This window comes from Archocentrus centrarchus, chromosome 6 (genome assembly GCF_007364275.1).
Source record: "Archocentrus centrarchus isolate MPI-CPG fArcCen1 chromosome 6, fArcCen1, whole genome shotgun sequence".
Classification (NCBI taxonomy): Eukaryota; Metazoa; Chordata; class Actinopteri; order Cichliformes; family Cichlidae; genus Archocentrus; species Archocentrus centrarchus.
The window spans coordinates 35635747-35657465 of NC_044351.1; the positions used below are offsets into that span (position 1 = coordinate 35635747).

The window sequence follows — 21719 nt, forward strand, 5'->3', positions numbered from 1 at the left end:
CAGATCGCCCAGCTGCTGCTACACTCTGTCCTGATAGATAGTAACGGAGCTCTTCAAGTGGACACCAAAGGCAACTGAAAAAGGACCAAATATTGCCATCACCCTTGATGTTCCTGCAGAGCTCCCAAAATGTCATCATTGGGGTGGGGGTGGGGTCTCCATATGTTTTGTATAGAAAGACACAATATATGAAAGCACAGATGTCTGGAAAAATATTCAAGTTGATAAAAACCTTTTTTTCCTCCTTTTCATGAGTTGTATATGAGGAGTAGGCACAGTCTTCTTTTCTCTGAGGTAGCACCTCAAATTCCCAATGAAAGAGCGGAAAAGGCCGGAATCTGATCCTGAAACTGAGAGCAAGGAGAGCGAGGATGACTATGTCTGTTGGGAGCGCTACATCGTGGATCGAAGATGAACTGGAAGCTGAGCTGCTGCGTCCAGCCTTCACTGTATGAGGGGCAGAGCCAGAGGAAGGCTCGGCCTGAAGGGACGGGAGAGTCGATGCAGGCTTTTCATTATGACATGCACACACAGAGCCGGGGGGGGGGGGGGGGGGGGGGGGGGGGGGGGGGGGTATGAGCGAGTCTAAAAGCTGAGACTACGTAAGAAAGACAGGCCCAAGGGTAAAGTCAGAGAGAGCAGGTCCCAGTATTTCAGTACAGCCGCTCCTCATGTGCTCTGATGCTGTTCCTTAAAAACACACCAAGGTCCTCGAGATGAGACGAGTCACGGCTTTCACAAAGTTCCTTCCCGGTGATGGCATTGCTACGCAGGGTTGGTGATGAAGGTGATGAAGGCTCCTCCTCATACACAAATGTCTGGTCAGAGGAGGTGATCCTCACGCCGGGGCGTTTCAGTTCCTGGTGTAATGACAGTGTTGATGGAGATGACATTGGTGTGTGGTGTGTGTGTGTGTGTGTGTGTGCGGTGTGTGTGTCGTGGATCGGGGTCGATCACCAGGCTTCAGTGTAGCGAACATCAACGTCCTTCAGGTTGGGCAGTTTGGCCTGGAGAGAGAGAGAGAGAGAGAGAGAGATGGTGCGTGAACACGCAGGAAGTGTCAAAGGTGACATCATTTAGAGACAACACGGGCGCCGGTGACGCTCACATTAAATACTGACTGAATAAATGCTGAGACTGAGACTCTTGCAGTATATACAACACAGGACAGTCTGCGTACGCCTCACCAGTAACATTAAGGCCTCAAACACCCCATAATACTGTGGTCAAACGGCCACACAGCACTAAGGAACATGCAGCATGATGTGTCCATTCAGACAGAGCACAGCAGGTCCTGTTGGTGCTTTGGCAGCTGCCGTGTTACCTTGAGGTCCTCGTATGTGTCAGCTGTGAGCTTGGTGCTGTTCATATTCAGGCTGCACAGACTCTTCATGGCTGAAACAAGCACACACATACTTTCTGTAACATGTTCTTCTTCATGGGTTATTCTCTGTATCATAAAAATCATGTCTGAGTTCTTACAGCTGAGTGCCAGGAGACCAGCATCAGTGACGGGAGTCTCACACAGGTTCAGAACCTGAAGGCAGGCCAGATGCTCTGATAACAACCTCAGTCCTGCATCCCCGAACTACAGTGTGGAGCAAAGAAAGAGAAGGGCAGCTGTTACACACCAGGCAGGCTCATTCACAGTCATTATTTGTGTCTTTGTGCAGCCGTTTGTGCTGGGCCTGCGTACCTGTGTGGACCAGAGGTTGAGCTGTTTGAGTGAAGGCAGCTTGATGAGCTGCTCAGCACAGGCACTGGTGACATTGGTGAAAGCCAGACTCAGGTTCTCCAAGTTCCCAAACGAACCTGAACTCAGCAGGCGGGCCAGGTCTGCATCCTACAGCAGAGAGGACATGTTATTGTGAGAGTCGAATCAGGAGGTCTTTTATGCTCCAGGACAGTGTTTGTGTAACCTCACCGTGGACTTGGAGGGCAGGGTCAGCCGGGTAGGGCCTCCTTTTCTTTGCTGAGGAGAGAACAGAAGGAAAGATGGCGTCTGAGCTGGAGGCCGTGCAGGGATCTTTTCTGACAGTAGAGGGCGTGTGTGAGCAGATCTGCTCAGCTTATGTTTAAATTCAATAACAGCATGTTTCAAAACGGCTTCACTTTGTGCTCACGCAGAGATAGCAACTTATTTTCCTACACGATGACATTAATGCAGAGCGAGAGTTTGACCCACACAGACATGAAATCATGTTTGAGACAGTTTTAACTGTGAAGGTCATGAAATGAGAACCACCTTCAGTATTCTGTCTCCTTCACACAGACTCTTTATATCCCTTTATTCCATTATTTAATGCTGCATTTCATTTATCAGCCCTTGAAAGGGCACTTAAAGCATTACAACATGCACGTTATAACTTTTTAGGCTGCATGCTTCTCCACCTCTCTGAGGACGGACGGCACATATAAAGTGTTCCTGTCCCTCTAAAGGTTCAGAGATGATGGTGTTCGGCTGTATTGGTATGATAAAGAAAACAGTTACTGGGAAGGACTTTAAATATGAGCCGAGATAAGTCGTGAATATAAACATGTTTATTTGAATTGCAAATAAATGGAGTCTATGTATGACCATGAATGACGTATGATAAGCAAATATTAGATACACGTTGTTTTATCACCTGTTTCTGCAGCACCGTGACAGAAGCAGCAGAAACGACCAAAACACACATTTAAGTGTTTTTAACCCACTTTGCCTGCTGGGCATTTATGCAAATTAGCATCTGTTTAATTAAATGATATCTAAGTTACATATTCAAACATGACCTTTCAGTTATTTTTCCTTCCTCCCTGAAACACACCTTTGTAAGTGTGGACCAAACAAAGGTGGAAAAGGGTCATTTGAGCTGTTTTAAAGGTCATCGTCTGAAAAAGGAGGTTTTCATTCTGGGAAACTTTCAGAAACTTTCCGGTTTTATTCCCGTCTGTTTCCTAAAGTGAGGTGTGAGGGGCACATTTGGTCTTTCAGCCATGATAAAATGAATATTACAGTATAACTACTGACAGTGATGTGTACCAGTGTGTCTGAGGTGACCGAAGGGAAAAGGTGATAAAAAGAAATTTGCATCGACTGCACCAACAAACTGAAAGCAGAGTTTTGAACCTTCATCCTCAGTTCAGCTGAACAGCAGAGACGTACAGGAGCTTCAATCTTGATGGCATTTAAGTGTAAAAACTACATATTATAACCACACTGGCAGTTTGTGTAGGAAGCACCCTGCACTGAGTTACTATCTTTATTATCATCATTCATTTTTCCTGCTCCTGCTGAAAACACTGCCTCAAAGCTTTCTGGGCTCATACACATGATGCTGCACATGTGTAAGTATAAATACACCTTTGGTCCTTCATTTTTTCCTAATGCGAGCTCTGAGACCCTCATCACTGCTGAACTGCAGACTGACTGTTAGCTGTAACCAGGTGACGACACGTCAATCTGCAGCAATGACAAACTGGTGACTTTAGTTTTGTGCGCACCCACCGCAGCGCGCTGACCGCCGGCCTGGGTGCTCCTACTAAAAGTTGGGAGTGAGTGGAGGCGGAGCGCTAACTCACCAGCTCTTTGAGCTCTCGCTGTCGGTCGCAGAGCTGCTCGTACATGCGGAGCCCCACCTGGGTGCTCTCCAGGGTGGAGATGATCTGCAGCTGCGTGTCTTTATTCTCAATGATATTGTACTCCAGCATGAGACAGAGGATCTGGAAACATATCACACGAGAAACACAAGATAAAGCTGCTGATAGGCTGTACTTTACTCCGTACCAGCACGTAAGCAGCTGAAACATTTCTGTTAGCACAGCACAAAACGCCTCAGTCCAGTGTTGGTAAGAAACTCAGATTCACATGAAAACGGAACCACTCGTGGTTGGAATACTGAACAAGCTGACAGGGCAGGGAAGCACACATTGATGCTCAATTAGCAAAAAAGACCCCCTGATTACTGAAGTAAGAACAAACTGAGCAAAAGGCCACGTAAACAACCACAAACAGGCAAATATACACAAAAAGCCACAAAGACTGCATGTTCTCCCCGTGTTTGCGTGTTCACTGGTGATTCTAAATTGCCCATAGGTGTGAATGTGGGTGTGCATGGTTGTCTGTCTCTCTGTGTTAGCCCTGTGACAGCTGGGATAGGCTCCCATCCGCCCCCCAACCATGAACAGGATAAGAGGATGGAAGAGGATGGATGGATGGATGGATGAGGCACATGAAACAGCTCCACACAGAGACTAAAGTGAGACACACGTGCCCACAGTGTGATGCTGAACTACAACAAAAAGCAGAAAGTGATGCTTCCACTTATCCTGTTCAGGGTCATGGGGGGGCTTGAGCCTATCCCAGCTGCCGCAGGGCTAACACAGAGAGACAGACAACCATGCACACTCACATTCACACCTATGGGCAATTTAGAATCACCAGCTAACCTAACCCCACTAACTGCATGTCTTTGGACTTCGGGAGGAAACTGGAGAACCCGGAGAGAACCCATGCAAACATGGGGAGAACATGCAAACTCCACACAGAAAGGCCCAGTGGAATCAAACCCAGGACCTTCTAAATGCTGAAATCAGTTATAATAGAAGCATTAAAAGACAGCCACCTCCACCATGGTCTGGTTTCCACGCAGGGCCAGCAGCATGCAGGGGCCCAGCTTGTTTTCAGCCAGAGAGAGGAGGAACTTCTTGGTCTTATAGCAGGAGCCCATCAAGATATGAACCTGGAGGACAGAAGAAGAGCAGAGGGTCTCTTTAGAGTAACAGTTCAGGATGATGTGTGTGTAAAATTGAATTGAATTGAATATGTGTGTTCATACACTCACCATACTGGCAAAGAGCTCCCCATCATCATCACAGGCCACGCCTCCTGGACTGTAGAGCTGGAACCAGCCGTCTTTCCCTGAACGCACACTGAGCAGGCAGGAGTGGACCTGGAAAGCACACACAGGAGTGACTCTCCTTCCTTATGTTCGAAGCAGAGTTAAACCTGAACACACACACACGCATGCGCACGTGTGTGCACGTGCGCACACATGTCCGCGCACACGCACCTCCTGCCGAGGGTCCTCTGCAAACCTCTGAATGACATATTTCAGCTCCCTGTTTAGACACAAATATGAAAACCCACACGTCAGCTTGTTTGAAACCTGGAGCCCCCCCCCTTTACTTAGAGCATGTCTCAGTTACTTACTTTGTGAATTTGGCATGTGCAAGAGCCCTGCAGAGAAGATGGACAGAGACATGACAGGTTACAGCCCCAAACACACGAATGCATTTTTCAAATACAGCACAGCTCTGATCTGATGTGCGTCCATGCCTTTCTGGAGGCTGAGCTGCCTCTAGTGATATGAAGCTGATGACACAGAGGCACGCTGTTACTTTGTGTTGGTGGATACAGTCAACACGCAGAGGGACTGCAGAGCTCATCATGACATTTCCAGCACGTGCACACATGATTTCTATGAACTGTTCCCAAATGGTGTGCTGTGAGATGCACCCAGGAGTTCTGTGACAACCATGCGCCATTAGCACCCTACACAACTGCACAGGAAGTTATCAATGAGCTGTTATTTTACTGTACGGCTACTTTGTATGCACTCATTGCCCTTATAAAAATACGTCAAAGGCTCTGATCTGCAGTGAGGAGCAAATGACAACCAAAGACCATCTGGACGTAGCTACTGCACATCACCATAACAGTGCAACCATGGGTGGAGGACAGGGAGGACGAGGGGTCCATTTTTAAAGGAAAGCATGTTGGTGTTCCTCAGTGCATCACTGTAAATACACAAGCATGCTAAAAAGAGTACACACTCTAAATCATAATCAATGATCTCATCCTTTCTGGCTCTTTAAATGAGGTAAATGCAGATTAAAACAGCACATGGCACATTACACCATGTTATTATGTAACAGGATCAAAGTTCACCCTGTGATTCAGTGTCTTATGGAACCCCCTTCAGCAGCAACAACTTCATCCATACTCCAGTCTTCTTCAGTCTCACATCATTGTGGAGGCATTGTGGCCCACACCTCTTCTTCACAGCGCTGCCTCTGCTCATTGAGGTTTGCAGGCTTTGTTTATGCGCAGCTCTCTGAAGGTCCTACTGCAGCATTTCAGACAGGCTGAGGTCTGGACTCTAACTGGGCCACTGTAGCACCTTCATTCTGTGGCTGTCAAACAAGCCTGAATCCTCAGCCCTCCTCCAGTGTGCTGACAGCTGGTCTGAGGAGTTGGTGCTGCTGTATGTTGTGAACAAACATAAGTTTGTTCAGATGCAGCTTTGCAGACCTGAGCCGTGCTGTCATGATTTTTTTAGAGAGCAGAGGCTTCCTCCAAATAAGCCGGTGTGTTTCTAATTGTGCTCTCATGAACTTTGACCTTTAACATGCTAACTGAGGCCTATAGAGATGGAGCTCTTGGGCTTGCTGCCATTTCTCTGATAGCCTCTGATGATCTTGGGGTGTCCACTCCTGGGAAGACTTGTAGGCGCTGATGTCCTCCACAGCATTGTGTTAGCACACTGCTGAGTGCTCCAGAGCAACAAACTGCCCAAATCCGTTATAGAGGTGCTCACACTGGCTGATGATCAGTTAATCACGAGCATTTGATCATCAGCAGCTGGCTGCTACTGGCCTTTGTATTTCCTATGGAAGCAGTCGGGCTGGCCTTAGTTTTTCCACACACTGCTTCTGCATTTCAGAGGAGTTTTCTTGGCATGGTGTAACGTGTCATTTAATCTCATTTTAAGGAGCAGATTAACTTTTTATGTCCTAATACATAAAACCTTAGAACTTTTTTTTGCCATGACCATAACTAGACGTTACATAATGAAATGGTGCACATTGAAAGCTCTTATGCTACATACAGATGCAGAAGATACAAATTAGTTTTTATAATCAGAATAAACCAAATTTCACTGAGAAAGTCCCGTTGTGATAACGTCGTGTCTGTGATCTGCCACAAACACTCGCTTTGTCTCAAGGATAACCCGATTAGATTTCACTGGGCAAAGATAAAGGTCGCTGTGACCTCACAAAACATGTTTTGGCTACAAGTGAAAAATGCAGATGCAATTACGGAAATGCCTGTGGCTAACAGTGTGGTACCAGGGTGCTCCAGGAGGTTTTAAATGCTGCGTGAAGACTGAACATAAGTTTACACTTTAAACAACATTTAAACACTGTTGGTAAAAAATGTTTAGAATAGTTTAATATACTTAAAACACCTAACGATTCATGATGGCTGTCCTCAGAATCATATACATTACACTGTGGGACTGGATGATAATTATGGAGTCATTAATGTGTGACTAACAAGTTCTAATGTGTTAATTAGTCCTCTGCATGCATATGTTTCTCACTTTGTGTGAGATGACTCATTTGGTCCTGAGCTAAAGGGTCCCGGGGAGTTTTGTTGCTTTTCCTAATGACGCCTGAAGACATGGACCAGGCAGCAGTGGCGCAGGTGGGACCCAGCGGTGCTGAAACAACAACTTGTTGTCTAGTTGCCATTAATGAAGCTGTGGATCAGCCAGCCAATTACAAAGACAGCTCTGGGCTACTTCTGGCCAACAACAGCGGGCTCGCTGGGGATCGCGATCCTCTGGGAGGCACGGTAAGGTACCTCACCACGTCAGCAGCGGCACCCCCACGGGTCCTTGTCAGAAATGTGTACGCATTGCATGAGCCGGTGACAGTGAGGAAGGTGGGAGATGTGGTAACTGCAGGGAGTCTATGGGGGTTGACTTGGCCTCAAGTGGCCATTACAGGAACTGCAGTTTTTAGAGCTTCCTCGCAGCTTCACAGCTGCCCCAGAGGAAGCAGAGCTCGCCACCACCAGCAGCTCCCGCTGAACATAAGCACCAAGTCCCTGCTTACTTTTTAATAAAAAGCTTGTACTTTTTCATAAAAGGCCATCCTCAGAAAGAAGCCTCTTATGAAAAGGCTGAGGAAAGCAGTTTTCCTGTAGAGCTGAAACAACCCTGATGTGGTCAACGCTTCATTGAAGTTCACTGTGAAAATGTTTTAAGCACTTATCGATGTTTGATTTACTTTTCTATGCTGTTCCATCTCATATTACACTACACAGCATTTTAACTGCTGTAATACCAGTTCGACACGTTTGAGTGAAGAAAAATGTTCACTTCCATTTTTTGTTGTTGTTCTTGTATGAAACTCGAGGTTTGAGCTCTTTTTCTTGGACAGTCACATTAAAGCAACGTTATTAAACATCTTTCATCATTTCAGTTGGATTGAAGAACGACGATTGGATGAGTGAATGAAATGTGGATGTGTGAAAATCGTGTAGCAAACTCTCCGGCTGAGAAACTGTGTCAGAAGCTGCAGTTTCTCGGCACCCCGGTACAAACAGTTTTGGCATCTGCAGGCAGAGCGGCATCTCCATTCATGCAGCTGTGGGTGTAATTGGAGGCTAGAGTTCGGGGCTCCTGAAATGGGGACCTGTAGCCAATCAGTCTCACTGCTGCAGGACATTTGTGCTTGGGTTTTGGTGAAAGAAATTCTGTGTTATTAGCTCACAGGTGTCTGTGTGCTGCATTCATTCAGTTTATGGATGCAGCTTGTTAACCTGTTAACTGGCGACACCAAAATCACCAAAAAAGCATACCCAAATTAAATCAGCTGCTGTTCTTGAACTCCTAGGAGTACATGCAAAAGCTTGGTCTCTTTGTGAAGATGACAAGCTATATTTTTAATTTTTGCAGTCAAAAATGCTGTAACTGTAATTAGTAAATTAGTATGGAGCTATTAATTTTGGAACACAAAAAAATTAGACAATTTTTCCCTCACCTACATTTTCCATGTTTATTTTTATGTAACTACACACTGAGTGTTGAAGGTATGGACTGGAAAATAAAATGAAACTTGTTTTTAAAATTTGATCAAAATAGCACAAAAACATACTGTTTTGGACAAGTTTTTGTGTGTTGATGTCCAGGCGTTGTCCAATTGGTGCCATTTGGAGACTCCAAGTGGCACCAACTCTTCTTCTTCTCATTACGATCTTTGTTCCTGTGCCCCTTTAACTATTGGATGTGCGCGTTTGGCCTGTAAACACTTACTATAATCACTTTTGTGAGTAAGAGCTGTTCGTTTGTGGGATTTTGCAGCCGTAAAACCAGTCGAATCCGCGACAAAGTCCTCTAATAAATAATAATCCACTCTTGTGAGTCATTTTGTTACTTCGTTGAATAAATATAGTCTGTTTTTGATGCATTCTGACAATCCGTTGGTGAGAAAAAGTATTGTAAACACTGTTTACGCATGACGGCGCACACACTTACTTCCTGCTCAGTTTCACGTACGTAGGACACACTGACTACAGAGGAAGTTTGTGGATTCATGTGAAAACAAACCCTGAGGTGCCATATACCCACGTGTCAGGAATTGTATTGGCTATACATCTGTGGTTCTAGATTTTGGGTCAGAGTTGACCAATCAGAACGATTGGAGAACATTTGGGGCATGTCCAGAGAAGCTACGTGACGCTCTCTGGCTATTATTGGCTCTGGAAAACCCATTTCTTAAAATGTTGGCTGAATGAGGTGTCAATCCAATTGTGGGGGTCTAGCCTGCCATATGAAACCATCGTAATGGCAGACTGCAGCATTATTGTGATGTATGAGGCTGCAAATTCGGAAGCACAACAAACGTCCCGTGGGCGGTACACTGCCAGTTAATAGGTTAACTAAAGCAGTGGGTGACATCATGGCAGGTGCATTTAACTAAATGTATTTATATATCCTATTATGTATGCTATATGCTATCTTACATGCATGTCTGTGACAAATACTCACTCTTTAGGGAAGGGGATGGGCTGCAGTAGGCTGGCCAGAGCAGGTCTCCAGTCATCATAGTCTGACCTACCAGCCACAAAACAAGGACACAGAGTCAGCGTGACAATGAAAGAGGAGGGTGTAGTCCCCAGCCTTCAGCTTAAGCTACAACTGAGAGAAGCACTGCATCCAGTGACAGCCTCGTGGTTACTCACAGCATCTTCAGGATGAGCGCGAAGCAGCCCAGCACTCGGTCAGCCTGTGCCGGCAGCTGGATGGACAGAGTGTTGACGGCCGGGCTGACCAGCAGGCAGTCAATGAGGTTGGGTTCGCTGTCGCCCCCCGTTGGCCCGCCCTTCCGCTTGGTGTTCGCTGAGTTGTTGTTCCGCTCTAACTCCACCAGGATCTCGCTGGAGTTGACAACGGAAGGAGGGGGGGAAAGTGGCAGGGAGGGCGTTGGGGAGGAGATGGGGATGGAGGGGGTAACGGGGAGGGGGGGGGGGAGAGGTGATGGGGAGAGGGCTGGGAGGTGCGGAGGGGTGGGAGGGGTAGGGTGAGAGAGTGGTAGGATGGTGGCAGGTGGAGGAGTGGGGTGGCGAGGCTCAGGCCGCAGCAGGCGTAGCGGCATTGGGGGTTTGCGGTCATTTGCTGTTGACAGCCATTTCTGATTTCCTTCAGGCTGGGGGAGTTGTCCCGACTACAACAAAGAAGAGAGAAAAACATCGGTGATGATGACATGCAAGAAAAGGTCTAAAAGCACAGATGAGAAAGAAGAGGCAGGGCAGATGCTGCTGGAGGCAGAGAAGACCGTTCCTACAGTGACGCTCCTTCGTGTGGCCGAGATTTGAATAAAGGGATCCTCTCTGGGGTGAAGGGGGCTAAGACGGCCCATGAAGTCCACAAAGAGTCCAAATGGAAAACACCACAAAGACACGTTTGAATATAGATCAGAGGTCAGTGAAAAGGCATAACAGTGTGCTGTAGCTGATGTCTGCATGCAACACTTTGCCTGCATCAGTCACCAAACTGTGTCTGTGGGGCTGGTTCTGTTTGGAACATTTGTTCCAAACAGAACCAGCCCCATAGACACAGTTTGGTGACTGGTTCTGTTTGGAACATTTAAATGGCATTAGCTGAGAAATAATATGGCTTGCTGAGTGAAACTGATATTTTATTAGCACTAATCAGCGGTACTAAGTGGATGGATAGAGTGCGGATGGAGCAGCTACCAAACCTGCTAGTGTTAGCAGGTACTGCACCCTCTTATCCAAATAAGCTCACTTCTCAGAAAAGAAAAGAAAAAACAGTCCAGAATGGCAAAGAATCCAGACTGGAACCTGAACCCAACAAAACCTCAGGTTATTCTTCTCAACAAACACAATCAGGTTATGTATTTAATTGTTTTCCATCTATTCTTTTGTATATAATTGCTCATGTATTTCTGTGGCACTCTGGAACATTGTAGATTCGTTTAGGGTTATAAATGACATAATGTGGTTTGATGATCGAAACTGTTACCGCCTGCTTTCCTGGTAACATCTGCAAATTAGTGTTTGTACCATTTCCTTCATATTAATCCTACAACATGTGGGAAATTACCAGTCATGTGTTTGTCTAATCAATGAAAGCTCGGAGGCAAACAACAGAATAACCCTTCAGCCAGAACAGCAACTAAAAGGAGCCTAAAAGCAACCTTTTAAATGGTGGAACCGTAGAAGCAAGTACGCCTAAAAAGATCATTTTCACACTGTTAAAATCCTGCCAATAAATGCTCTGACTCATAAGTACAAAATAAACACAGATTAAAATTATGTTCCGCTTCTGAATATTTCATCATACAACAACGCACACATTGTAATAAGATATCTCTTTTATGGAGCCAGCATTAAAGCGTGATCAGCAGATCAGTTAACTGCAGCTAACGTAAACAGACTGGGAACATAAGTGGAAGGCTGAATGAGTAAAATGATCAAAGGTGACATTGTAAGGTGAGCAAAGAGTTTTCAAAATGTGTGGAGTTCAAGAAAATGACAAGAAGAAGAAGCAGCTCCTGTTTGCAGGTGTGACTCACCTGTTGATGAACTCCTCATAACAGGAATAAATGGCAGCCAGACACACTGCCACCAGGTTTGGCAGCACGCGTGGGTGAGGGCACTGGCCTGTTGGCCCGTGCATGCTGCAATACAAACGTGCAGGTCAGAGGTCAACTTCCACTGAGTAATAAGGATCCACATGAGACCGATGATATGTGTCCTCTAAGCACACTGCAGCTATAAGAGCTGAAACTCGGCCATATCTAGACCAGGCGGTCATTCCAGAGTATGAAAGGCTATAATGTAAAAGGTACATCAAATATACCCATAGTACCTGTGTATGTGTTAGCTTCTGAGCTCTCTGAGCATCAGATTTACTTTTTTAAAATTTGAAACATAATGTAAACCTCACCTGCACTTTATAAACATTACAAGCCTAGAAATTATAGTGAATACACTCAAATGCTAGGGATGCTTGTTGCCTGCCTAGAGATGCTAGTGACAAAATCATGAAGGCTAGCCTAGATAAACTGATGACTCACACTGCTAGTGACTCTGCTAGGAATGGCAGGGATGCTGGGGAAGCTAGCTTCCAGCCAGACTATGAATGACGTTTGCCAGCCTAGAAATGCAAAAGGCTAGGCTAGGAATGCTAGGGGCACTACCTGCCAGCCTGGGGATGATAAGGACAAGGCAATGATTGACAGTGGCTAGCCTAGAAATCCTACTGATTTGTCTAGGAACACCAGGAAGACTAGCAGCCATTACATTAGACCACAGAGGTTGGTAAAAGTGAGAGACTCCTCTCAAAGGTCATGTTGGCCTGGTTTACAGATTCACTTCCTCCCCCGCTGTACGAGGAATAACTGCACTGTACTGTAGTTACCCATCAGCCTTTAGCTTCAAAATATCTTCACTTAATGCTGCATTGTGAATTATTCAAAGAAAAATAAACATATTGTTATTGCTCATGTTATTATACTTATTTCAAAGAGCTGGAAATGAAGATATACTTGTAGGATGAGGATGTAGGGCGCATGTTGCTACCCGGTTTCTTTCAACATGCCACATCCAGAAGAACAGACAGCACACCACACATACTGTCCACATGGCGTAATTAACATATGAAGCTCACTGCTAAAATAAATGCCTGTCATTGTGTACTATCCAAGGATTCTAGCAAATAATTTTCTATAACATTCATGCCAATAAAGCTCAACTGAACTCTCTCCTCGGGCTCTCTGCAGCCTTATTTTTAGTTTCCAGCAAACTAGTCTTGCTTTGGTCTGTGCAGCATGTTTACTGAGTACTGAAGGCAGCACATCCTACCTCCACACTGACCACGAGCTGCAGCTGTGGGCTCCAAAGCAATGAAATCACACCTCACTGCATCTTTAAATGGAGTCTGTAGTCTGAAGTTATTCAGATTTATGGCATATATATTTATATATGCTCACCTGTGAATAAACTTCTTGACAACCTCCATTCCACCGTTCAGCTCATTAAGAGCCAGAATGTACTCCTGAGTGAAGAGACGAAGACGAGGGCACTTCCCAAAATCCTGTCAGAAAGACCACAAAACAAGCAGAGTTAATAATATATAATCCAAAGATGGAATTTAAGGACATGCAGAAATAAACTTTTTCTGATTCCCATCAGCTCCTGCATATGTGTTTAATAAGAACAACCAAAGAACAACCTATTCATTGCTTCTCTGAGACCACCGCTGGCCTTGGAATGGCAGTGCATGGGCTCTACTGCTTTAATTTTTAAGAAGGTATGGGGAGTGGGGAGACTCACACTGATTAAAGCTCACCATGCCCTAATGACTGCTTATTCTTCTACACTGTGCTCATTCATTTACCATTCCTATCTGTTATTAAGCAGCAGCTCATAAACCAATCTAACATAATTGGGGGCTAGTCCAGGACTTTAAAGACTCTCATTTCAGGGGTCCTAACATTTGTGGGAACTTTACATGGAAATTAATTCATTCATGGTTTTATTTTCACATAATGGAAGACAGCAGACTGAAAAGTATTTAAAATCAAAAGTGCTTTGAAAATATTAGGAAAATCTTTATCCACCAAGATAAAGTTTTTACTGCTGGAAGCAGCAGTTTACTGCTTTAGCTACTCAGCTGGTCTGGTTCAAAGTCTTTATCTATAAATAAAACCATAACTAAAATGGAGATCATACAATGGAGAACAAAGTAAAGTACCTTAACGTTTTAAAATTTAGCAGGTCCAAGATTTGAGTAAATGTATTTTTTCCTATGTGGATTATCCAAATAAAAAAGCGTCTCCGGGACTCCTGTAATGTCAATATGAATGAGACTGAATATGAAAGCTAAGTCTCCAAGGGATTTCTCCAGATTTGCCCATTTAGCATGACATTAAAACACAATCCAAACCTAACCCTAGATGGGTCACAGATGACCCGGTGGGTGATATGACGTTAAATTACAACAAACAGCTAACAGAAAGCTCCCATGATTAAGATACCACAGGAATGTAGCATTTGCAGCCCAAAACACAAAACTGCCCATAATAAACAGTCATCAGAAGGGCAGGTGGTCTGTGTGGAACCAGTAAAATGGGAACAAATTTGCTTGGAATCTGCAAGTCTTGCTAAATCTTCCACTTCCTAAAAAAATCCCTTTGTGAGGTCTTAAATGACGCTGGTGCTGTGGTACTGAACTTAGCTGATCTCACCATGTTGTGTTTGAGAATTCTTTGGACCACAGGAGTGAACACCTCAATCACGACACTCGATCGCGGTCGCTCCCGACAGTGCTGCAACACACAAGACAGACGGCCGTTACCAGGATACACTCTGAAATATTGAAATATATATTATTTACTACAGAAGTAACACGCTCAGCCTCACTCTGCACAAGATCTCACCTTACAGAAGAACTCACACAGATCAGGTGGAGGATGGTTGTTTTCCAGCAGAGGAGCAATGGCCTACACACACACACACACACACACACACACACACACACACACACACACACACACACACACACACACACACACACACACACACACACACAGATGAATATTTCCATATCCTGTCTCTTATTTACACAGGCCTAGAGCCAGCAGAATGGACCTGATGCTCAGGTGAAAGAGCTGTGTGAAAACAGTCTACAGGTGTGCTACACAAACATCACAGTTACTCTAAGCGTCAGACTCTCCGGCTCTGCTCAGGTACCACTGTGTGGGTATCGACTGCAGTCAAAAATACACAAATACACAAGTGTAACATGAAGAAAACCACGAACTTTAACGAGCAAAACAACAAGCGGGTGGACTGAAGGCTGTTGATGATTAACGCCCTGCTGTCAAATATCAGTTTACTGCACAGTGACCATGAACTTCAAACTCACCACAATGATGTTCTCATGATCCTGAGGACTGAGATTTGAGTTCTGTGGGGAAGAAGAAACAACCAGAATTAGAGAAGAACTAAACAGATTATGGTGTTACATAACCAGACTCTGTATCAAACAATAAACTGCTATTTTTAGAGGTTATTCTGTGGCAACACAATGCCACATCAAGACTCTACAAACAGGTCTGAATTCTCCAGCTTAATGGAAATGACATCATCATAACGTAAGGACAAATCCCAACACAACAGAGACTTTCCTTTCCAAAGATTCAAACACTTTGGGAACACATCTGGGGAATTTTGGATGGAGATTCTGACTGACATGGTTGCAGGGCGGGTCGGACAGCTGCTTATCATAAAGTGCAGCAGCAAAAAGCAGCTGCTGGTAAACAGCTATTTTCTTGAAATCATCAAACAGATTCAGTTTCCTAATGACAGTGAGAACTTATTACTTTCATTAAACTTTTTTAATCACATGAGTGAGTGTGTTACCTCAGCCAGCAGGGTGGAGATGATGTGCAGTGGAGCTTGGTGGATGGATTCATCCTGCAGTGGTGAGGTTAGAGCCATGTCCACCAGCGCTCTGATCTCCTTCAGCGCCACGTCCCAGCGACTCGGGTTGTTTAGCACCTTGCGATACTTGTAGATCTTTTTCTGCAGGAGACAGTGTGGTCACAGACACTGAAACGGTTCTACTGAACACCGGCCCAAGGACCGGCACAAGCACTGGCAGGACTGCACATAATACATGAGTATCACAGTACTGTGTTTGAGTCTGTTTGCATAGGTATTTGCCTAAAGAGAGCCACACTGCTTGTGTACAGTACTCCACACTGCTCGATGTGGATGGTGTAAGCCCAAAGCTGACTGGCTGAAAAGCGGCTGGAACAGGAAAGGGAGTGACAGCGGAGTTCACCACAAACGAGAGAAGTGAAAAAAAAAAAAAAAATCCAGCATGAGAAGCATGGACAGAAGCTGCTGTGGACAATTTCATTTTTTTAATGTTCAGTTTCACTTCAGCTTTTGGTTTGTTAGAACGTCGCTCTGCTCCATGGCTGACTGACGGACCAACAACAACAACACAGGTCAAACGTCGCCCACAGCGGCTTACATTTGAAACCCAAAGACGTGACTTTAAGTACTAAAGCATACTTCCAGCTTTATTCAGCTCTGTGAGCACAGCATGGAATTAGACCTGACAGCTTTAGCGCTGTGATCCTCATAAAGTCTGTAAAGTGTTATAAAATTGTATATGGGGCTAGGAGAAGGTGTGTAACAATAAACATCCATTTCTGATGTTTTGGCATGATAATTCTGCAGGAAATCTTTACACAGTGGAGGAGCTGCAGCGTGATGGCTTCATTCAGAGTTAAACAGCGACCTTACCTTCCATTGCAGGGAATGAAACCACTGGTCCCTTAAGTAGCTGTTTGCAGCCTGCAGCAACACACACACACGCACACACACACACACACGCACACGCACACGCACACTATTAGTTAAAAGATTTCAGGTATATCCTGAAACAAACTTCATCTTTAGATGAACAGATTTACAGTATGGCACACTGCTTTGGAGAAAAGAAACAGATTTATGCAGCAATAAAAGATAAATTCATGGTAAAAACAGTAATGACTGAATTAAAATCAGAGTATCACAGAATAATGCATATAGACTTTGAGACTAATACACACCAAGATAAGACATGGGCAGAGCGCTTTAACTAAAATGAACAATGAGGTAACAAATGATAGATTGATAGATTTATTGCTGGATTTTGGTTTGAACTAAATTCATATGTTATTCAGTGGATCAAACCCTGTGAATTATTGCAGGAAGTTCACACACACACACAGCATGCCCTCCTGTACCACAGCAAACACAGTTTGATGGTCTATTTAAACTACATTTCCCATCTCTCCCTCTTTGCTGCTTAGCGTCCACACTGGCATTTTAGTGGCTCAGGAGTTATCATTAGTAAAAAAAAGACGAGCTAATGTAGTTGATGCTTGGCCCCAGAGACAGCGTGGTTACATCATCACAACACAATACTTGGAGCCAATGAGACCCCAGCAGACTCAACACCTCTGGCTCCTCCACCATACGTGATGGAAGCTGATGGTGTTTAAGATAAGACCACGGTAGGTGTGGTGCGTCTGAGTGAGGAGTAAAAGTCTGTTATCATGGTACCATAGTTATAGTTGGCTCATGTATGTAAACTGTAGTTCCATAATATTAGGAACGGGTTTAAGGTGAACGTTATTATTACTCCAGTCTATTGGTTCAACTACAGCAGCGCTCTCTCACTGTATGCTGTGGTTCTTCCTGGCACAGTACACGTCTCCAGTACAACAATTAACCACACAACCACAAACACACCCAGCAAAGCAAAGCAATCACGTAGAGAAACACTGGATGGGGTACAGCAGCCTCACAAAGATGCTGAACAGCAGTTATGGTTTCTGTCCCGAAACAGCGGAGCTTTAAATATCAAACAGTACTGTAGTACTTATATATAGTACACAAAAGTACTATTATAGGCTTTTGTGCTAATGAGTAACTGGCTGCTTCAGCCCAACCCACACTACAATGGCAGGTTGGGGTTTCAGTGTAGTGGCCTTTAATCTCCACCATCCCCTGAACACTAAATGCTCTTTACACAGCTGGAGAATTATTCCGGGTCTTTCAGCATTCCACAAACAGCAAAGCTTTTCCTTCGAACCGAGCGGTAGTCCAAAGAAGGCCGGCAGGCCTAAGCAAACACAGGCTGACCCCCAGGACCAATCACAGGCTGAGCTGTGCATCCGGGTTCATTGGGCTGATGGGTAACAGCGCTGCATGTGCTCCCTGAGCCGCTCCGGGTTCAGCAGGTTCATGGCACAAGGTGCCAAACACAGGATCCTGTGTTGTCTGGAACATTTATACAATTCAGTGCAATTATTTCACATTTTGTCACATTCCAGCTGTCTATCAAATAATTCCCGAGGATAAAAAAACCCAACATGACTGTGATGGGCAGCTGGGTGGGACGATAAACCAGTGAAAACCCACCAGGACCTTTTAGAGTCGCAGTGAGTTCATCACAAAACGACAAGAAAAGGTTCTTCTCGAGGTTTGACCTTTAGGCTCCTCGGGTACCTCGCACTGTCAGCAAGCTATTTCAGCAGATTTGACTAATAAATGTACACATGCTGATTTTATGTAAATATTGAAATTAAAATAATGCATTCAAATGAATAACTGCCTTTCAGGGTTCAAGATGGCTTCTTGAAGGATTTTGATGCAGAAGAAGGGCCACATTTACTGAAATGCAATCTTAAAACAACCTGAGCTTTTATGATTTTGTTTTATCTGCAACGATGAGAGGACCACAGGCCCAGATATCCACTGGATGCCTCCTAAAACCGGCTGCTGCCCACAGAGGCCAGCAGGCTCACTGGTTCCCGGCAGGTTTGGTCTGACTGTGGTTGTGTTGCAGTGTTGCTGTAGCTGTTTGTGTGTAGTGTCATTTCTCTTGGTATCCATTTAGTGAGGTAAGCTCTTATTGTTTATCTCTGAGTAAGATTCAGCACAGTTTCAAACTAAGCTTTAATTAGAATTCACAGTAGAATTGGGTAGAATCCCAAGAAGCCCAGAATAAAAACGCTCTTTAAACTCATCCTAGTCAGCCTACATGAGTGAGTGTGGACTGATTACAGATGGAAACTTCCACCCAGAGGAACCAGTTAGTTATGTTTCAGGTACTTATTAAGTTTGTGATTATGAAGGGCAGTTTTAGTAAGTGATGACCTGACTTACTGGTTGGTAAAAAACATACTTATAGACCTACAAACTACACACTGCAGGTGTGTGAGTGGATCCTGCTGCATGAGGCTGGTGCATGGAAGACTTTGCTCTTACTGACTGTGTCATACACATGAATTTCATATTTATTCTGATTCAGACTGAATTACCTGCAGAAGAACAGTGCCACCAGGGAAGCTGAGCTGGACACAGTACTTTGGGGCATTATCCCATGAGAGGAGCTGCAGGTCCTCGATGGAGCTGTAGGGCAGTGATGTCTCCATGTAACCAGTGGGCTGGAGAGGAGAGAACGAGCGGGAAGATATTAGTCTGCCACTGTAACATTTACAGTACATACTGTATATTTAAACAAAGCCGAGGAGAAAAGGCATTTATTTTACTGGCAGTCAGCTGGAAAGAGAAAAAGAAACATATCCCAGGCTAACCTGCCCTGGGTAAACACAAGGCCAAACACAACCTCCACACACAGCCAGTGCTAAATGCTGTGAAAACAGTACACAGAGTAATCTTTATCAGCTGGGCCACATTTGATTTAGTTCCAAGTAAACATGAATGCAAGAACAAAGTGGAAAATCTATTTAGCAGAAGCCATTAATCATGCAAACACACAAACATCAGCTAGAAACACACAATGGGGGAGCATTGACTCCACACACACACGTGTGCAGAGACACAAACACACACACAGACACACAGAGCTGATCGCGGGCTCCTCGCAGTGCAGCTGAGTAACCGGCCGCAGCCTGTTTGCTCGTCTCAGACTGACACAGAAACGCCGACAAACCACCAAAAGTTTCCGGACTGAGGAACAGAGGAGTCTTCGGGGATGGGGGGGGGCAGATAAAAATACCGAGGCTCAGAGAAAGCCACAGCAAAGCCTGCATATCTACAACCTGCAGGAGGAGTTTGAAATGTTTAATGCACTCTATTATAAGACGAGCAGTCAATGAATCACCAGCTGATTTCCCAGACATCAGCGTCACTGCGTGATTTTGTATCAGTTGTTGTTGATGGGCAGATGAGCTGTATATCCACACAAATGGCCCAAGCAGACGTCATCTGCAGTGGCTTTTGCTGCTCCCTAATTAGGCAGCATTGCTTTTTTTGCAATCATCAGCCTTATTTTTCATTTTTCTGAGGCCATTTCAGAAAGTTTGGAGTGGCTCCCGTTTTCTCTCGGACTTTTTATAGAATGAAGCTCCCAGAGCGGCACAGCGAGTCTGAAAAGTTTGAGTGGGATGCAGCAGCTCTGAAATCATCACAAATACACAATGAGCTGAATTTGTTTCTCTTTTCCAAAATCTCTGAAGCAAAGAGAGTTTTTGTGTTGGTGGTTAAACACTGATAACGATTTGATTACAACACACCGGGTTTGCATAAAGGAAGTCAAAAAGACAAAAAGAACAGAATGAAGTTTTGTGGGGATGCAAAGGGAGAAGTGCGGAAAGAAGCTGACCTACTTCATGGTGTGTGGCTGCTTCACACCAGGAGAGAAGCACAGCTGATTAAGTCAGATCCAATGCAGTAATGAGGCCTGTTGCACATTTTAACTTCATTTAGAATAAATATAGAAACACACATAATTTACCTTTAAAAGCAGGATAATAAAGTAACAGCAGGGAGCAGAGATAGCCATAACTGAGCAAACAATCAGACACTGATGCAGTTATTTTGAAGCGTTCCTAATATTTCATTTAAATTCAGTCATCACATCAACACTAAATCTGCACGTGCAGAATCACCTGCTTCCATCGGCAGATCTCACATTTCAGTTCGTCTGCTCCTTACAGGATGTTCCTGATCAAATTCATCTGATTACCATCAGACCTGTGAGTGCCCATGTTTCAATGAGGCACATCTCAGGCTGTTTCAGTCCACTCAGCAGAAGAAGAAGAATAAGAGCCGCTGAAACCAAGACTGTCACATTAGTGGAGCTCTTTAATTTCTCTGTACTCATTTTTCCGTCCCTCTGTTATCTCTATGATAAAGCTTGTAGTTAGAACTGGATCAGGTGACCCTGAACCCTCCCTTAGTTACAGACTGGGAGATTTCCCATTATGCACTGAGCACCCTTCCTCCACTCCTCATGTCTTTGAATGACACTATCATGAATTTCTTTGTGTTTCATGCTGCTCATTGGTGCCTCTATGCTCCCCTCACCCCTGACCAGCTGCCCTTGAGCCTGGTTCAGGTTCAGCTTCCTATTAATGGGAGTTCTTCCTCCCTGCTAAGTGCTGGCTGGGAGGAAGAACTCCCATTAACTGGGACTGTCTCATCACTGAGGCCTATACCTTAGAATGCACAGCACCCAACGATAACTGGCACTGTCTAAATAATATCTGTGCAGCATTTTGTCCTCCCCTCTTTGTAGAATACGCCCTGGGGGTCACTTTCAGCTAACATACATTAACAGTGCCTCTAAAAGTAATGGAGGCCATCCTTCCATGACTCCACACACACAAACAGCACGTCTGCGGCTCCACTAAACACAAACACATGTGAGCAGCAGACGCCTGGCGTCCCTCTGCAGCCCAGCCGGGCAGACGGGTGCTTCTTGTCTTTAATTGCATCCATCTCTCTCTATAGAGCAAACAAACAGGTGAAGAACGCACATGTTATTCCTTTATTTACAGCTGATGGAGTGAGCTGGCTCCCCAGCCTAACTCCGCCTCCCCACACACAGGAT

The 21719-nt window shown here is 44.8% G+C and overlaps 1 protein-coding gene across 1 annotated transcript in view; it reads right to left on the bottom strand.

Annotated features, from left to right (window-relative positions):
- Positions 1-545: 545 nt before the first annotated feature.
- Positions 546-21719, bottom strand: part of cmip (c-Maf inducing protein) — a 41595-nt gene continuing 20421 nt past the window's right edge. Inside the window, 21 exon segments of the mRNA XM_030731303.1 lie at positions 546-1007; positions 1325-1395; positions 1483-1588; positions 1697-1843; positions 1925-1972; positions 3562-3702; positions 4605-4721; positions 4824-4931; positions 5052-5100; positions 5192-5218; positions 9819-9884; positions 10013-10445; positions 10448-10494; positions 11869-11973; positions 13288-13391; positions 14545-14625; positions 14737-14799; positions 15225-15266; positions 15722-15883; positions 16616-16666; positions 19183-19308. Of these exon segments, the coding sequence (XP_030587163.1) occupies positions 954-1007; positions 1325-1395; positions 1483-1588; positions 1697-1843; positions 1925-1972; positions 3562-3702; positions 4605-4721; positions 4824-4931; positions 5052-5100; positions 5192-5218; positions 9819-9884; positions 10013-10445; positions 10448-10494; positions 11869-11973; positions 13288-13391; positions 14545-14625; positions 14737-14799; positions 15225-15266; positions 15722-15883; positions 16616-16666; positions 19183-19308 (2148 nt within the window). The 3' untranslated portion in view covers positions 546-953.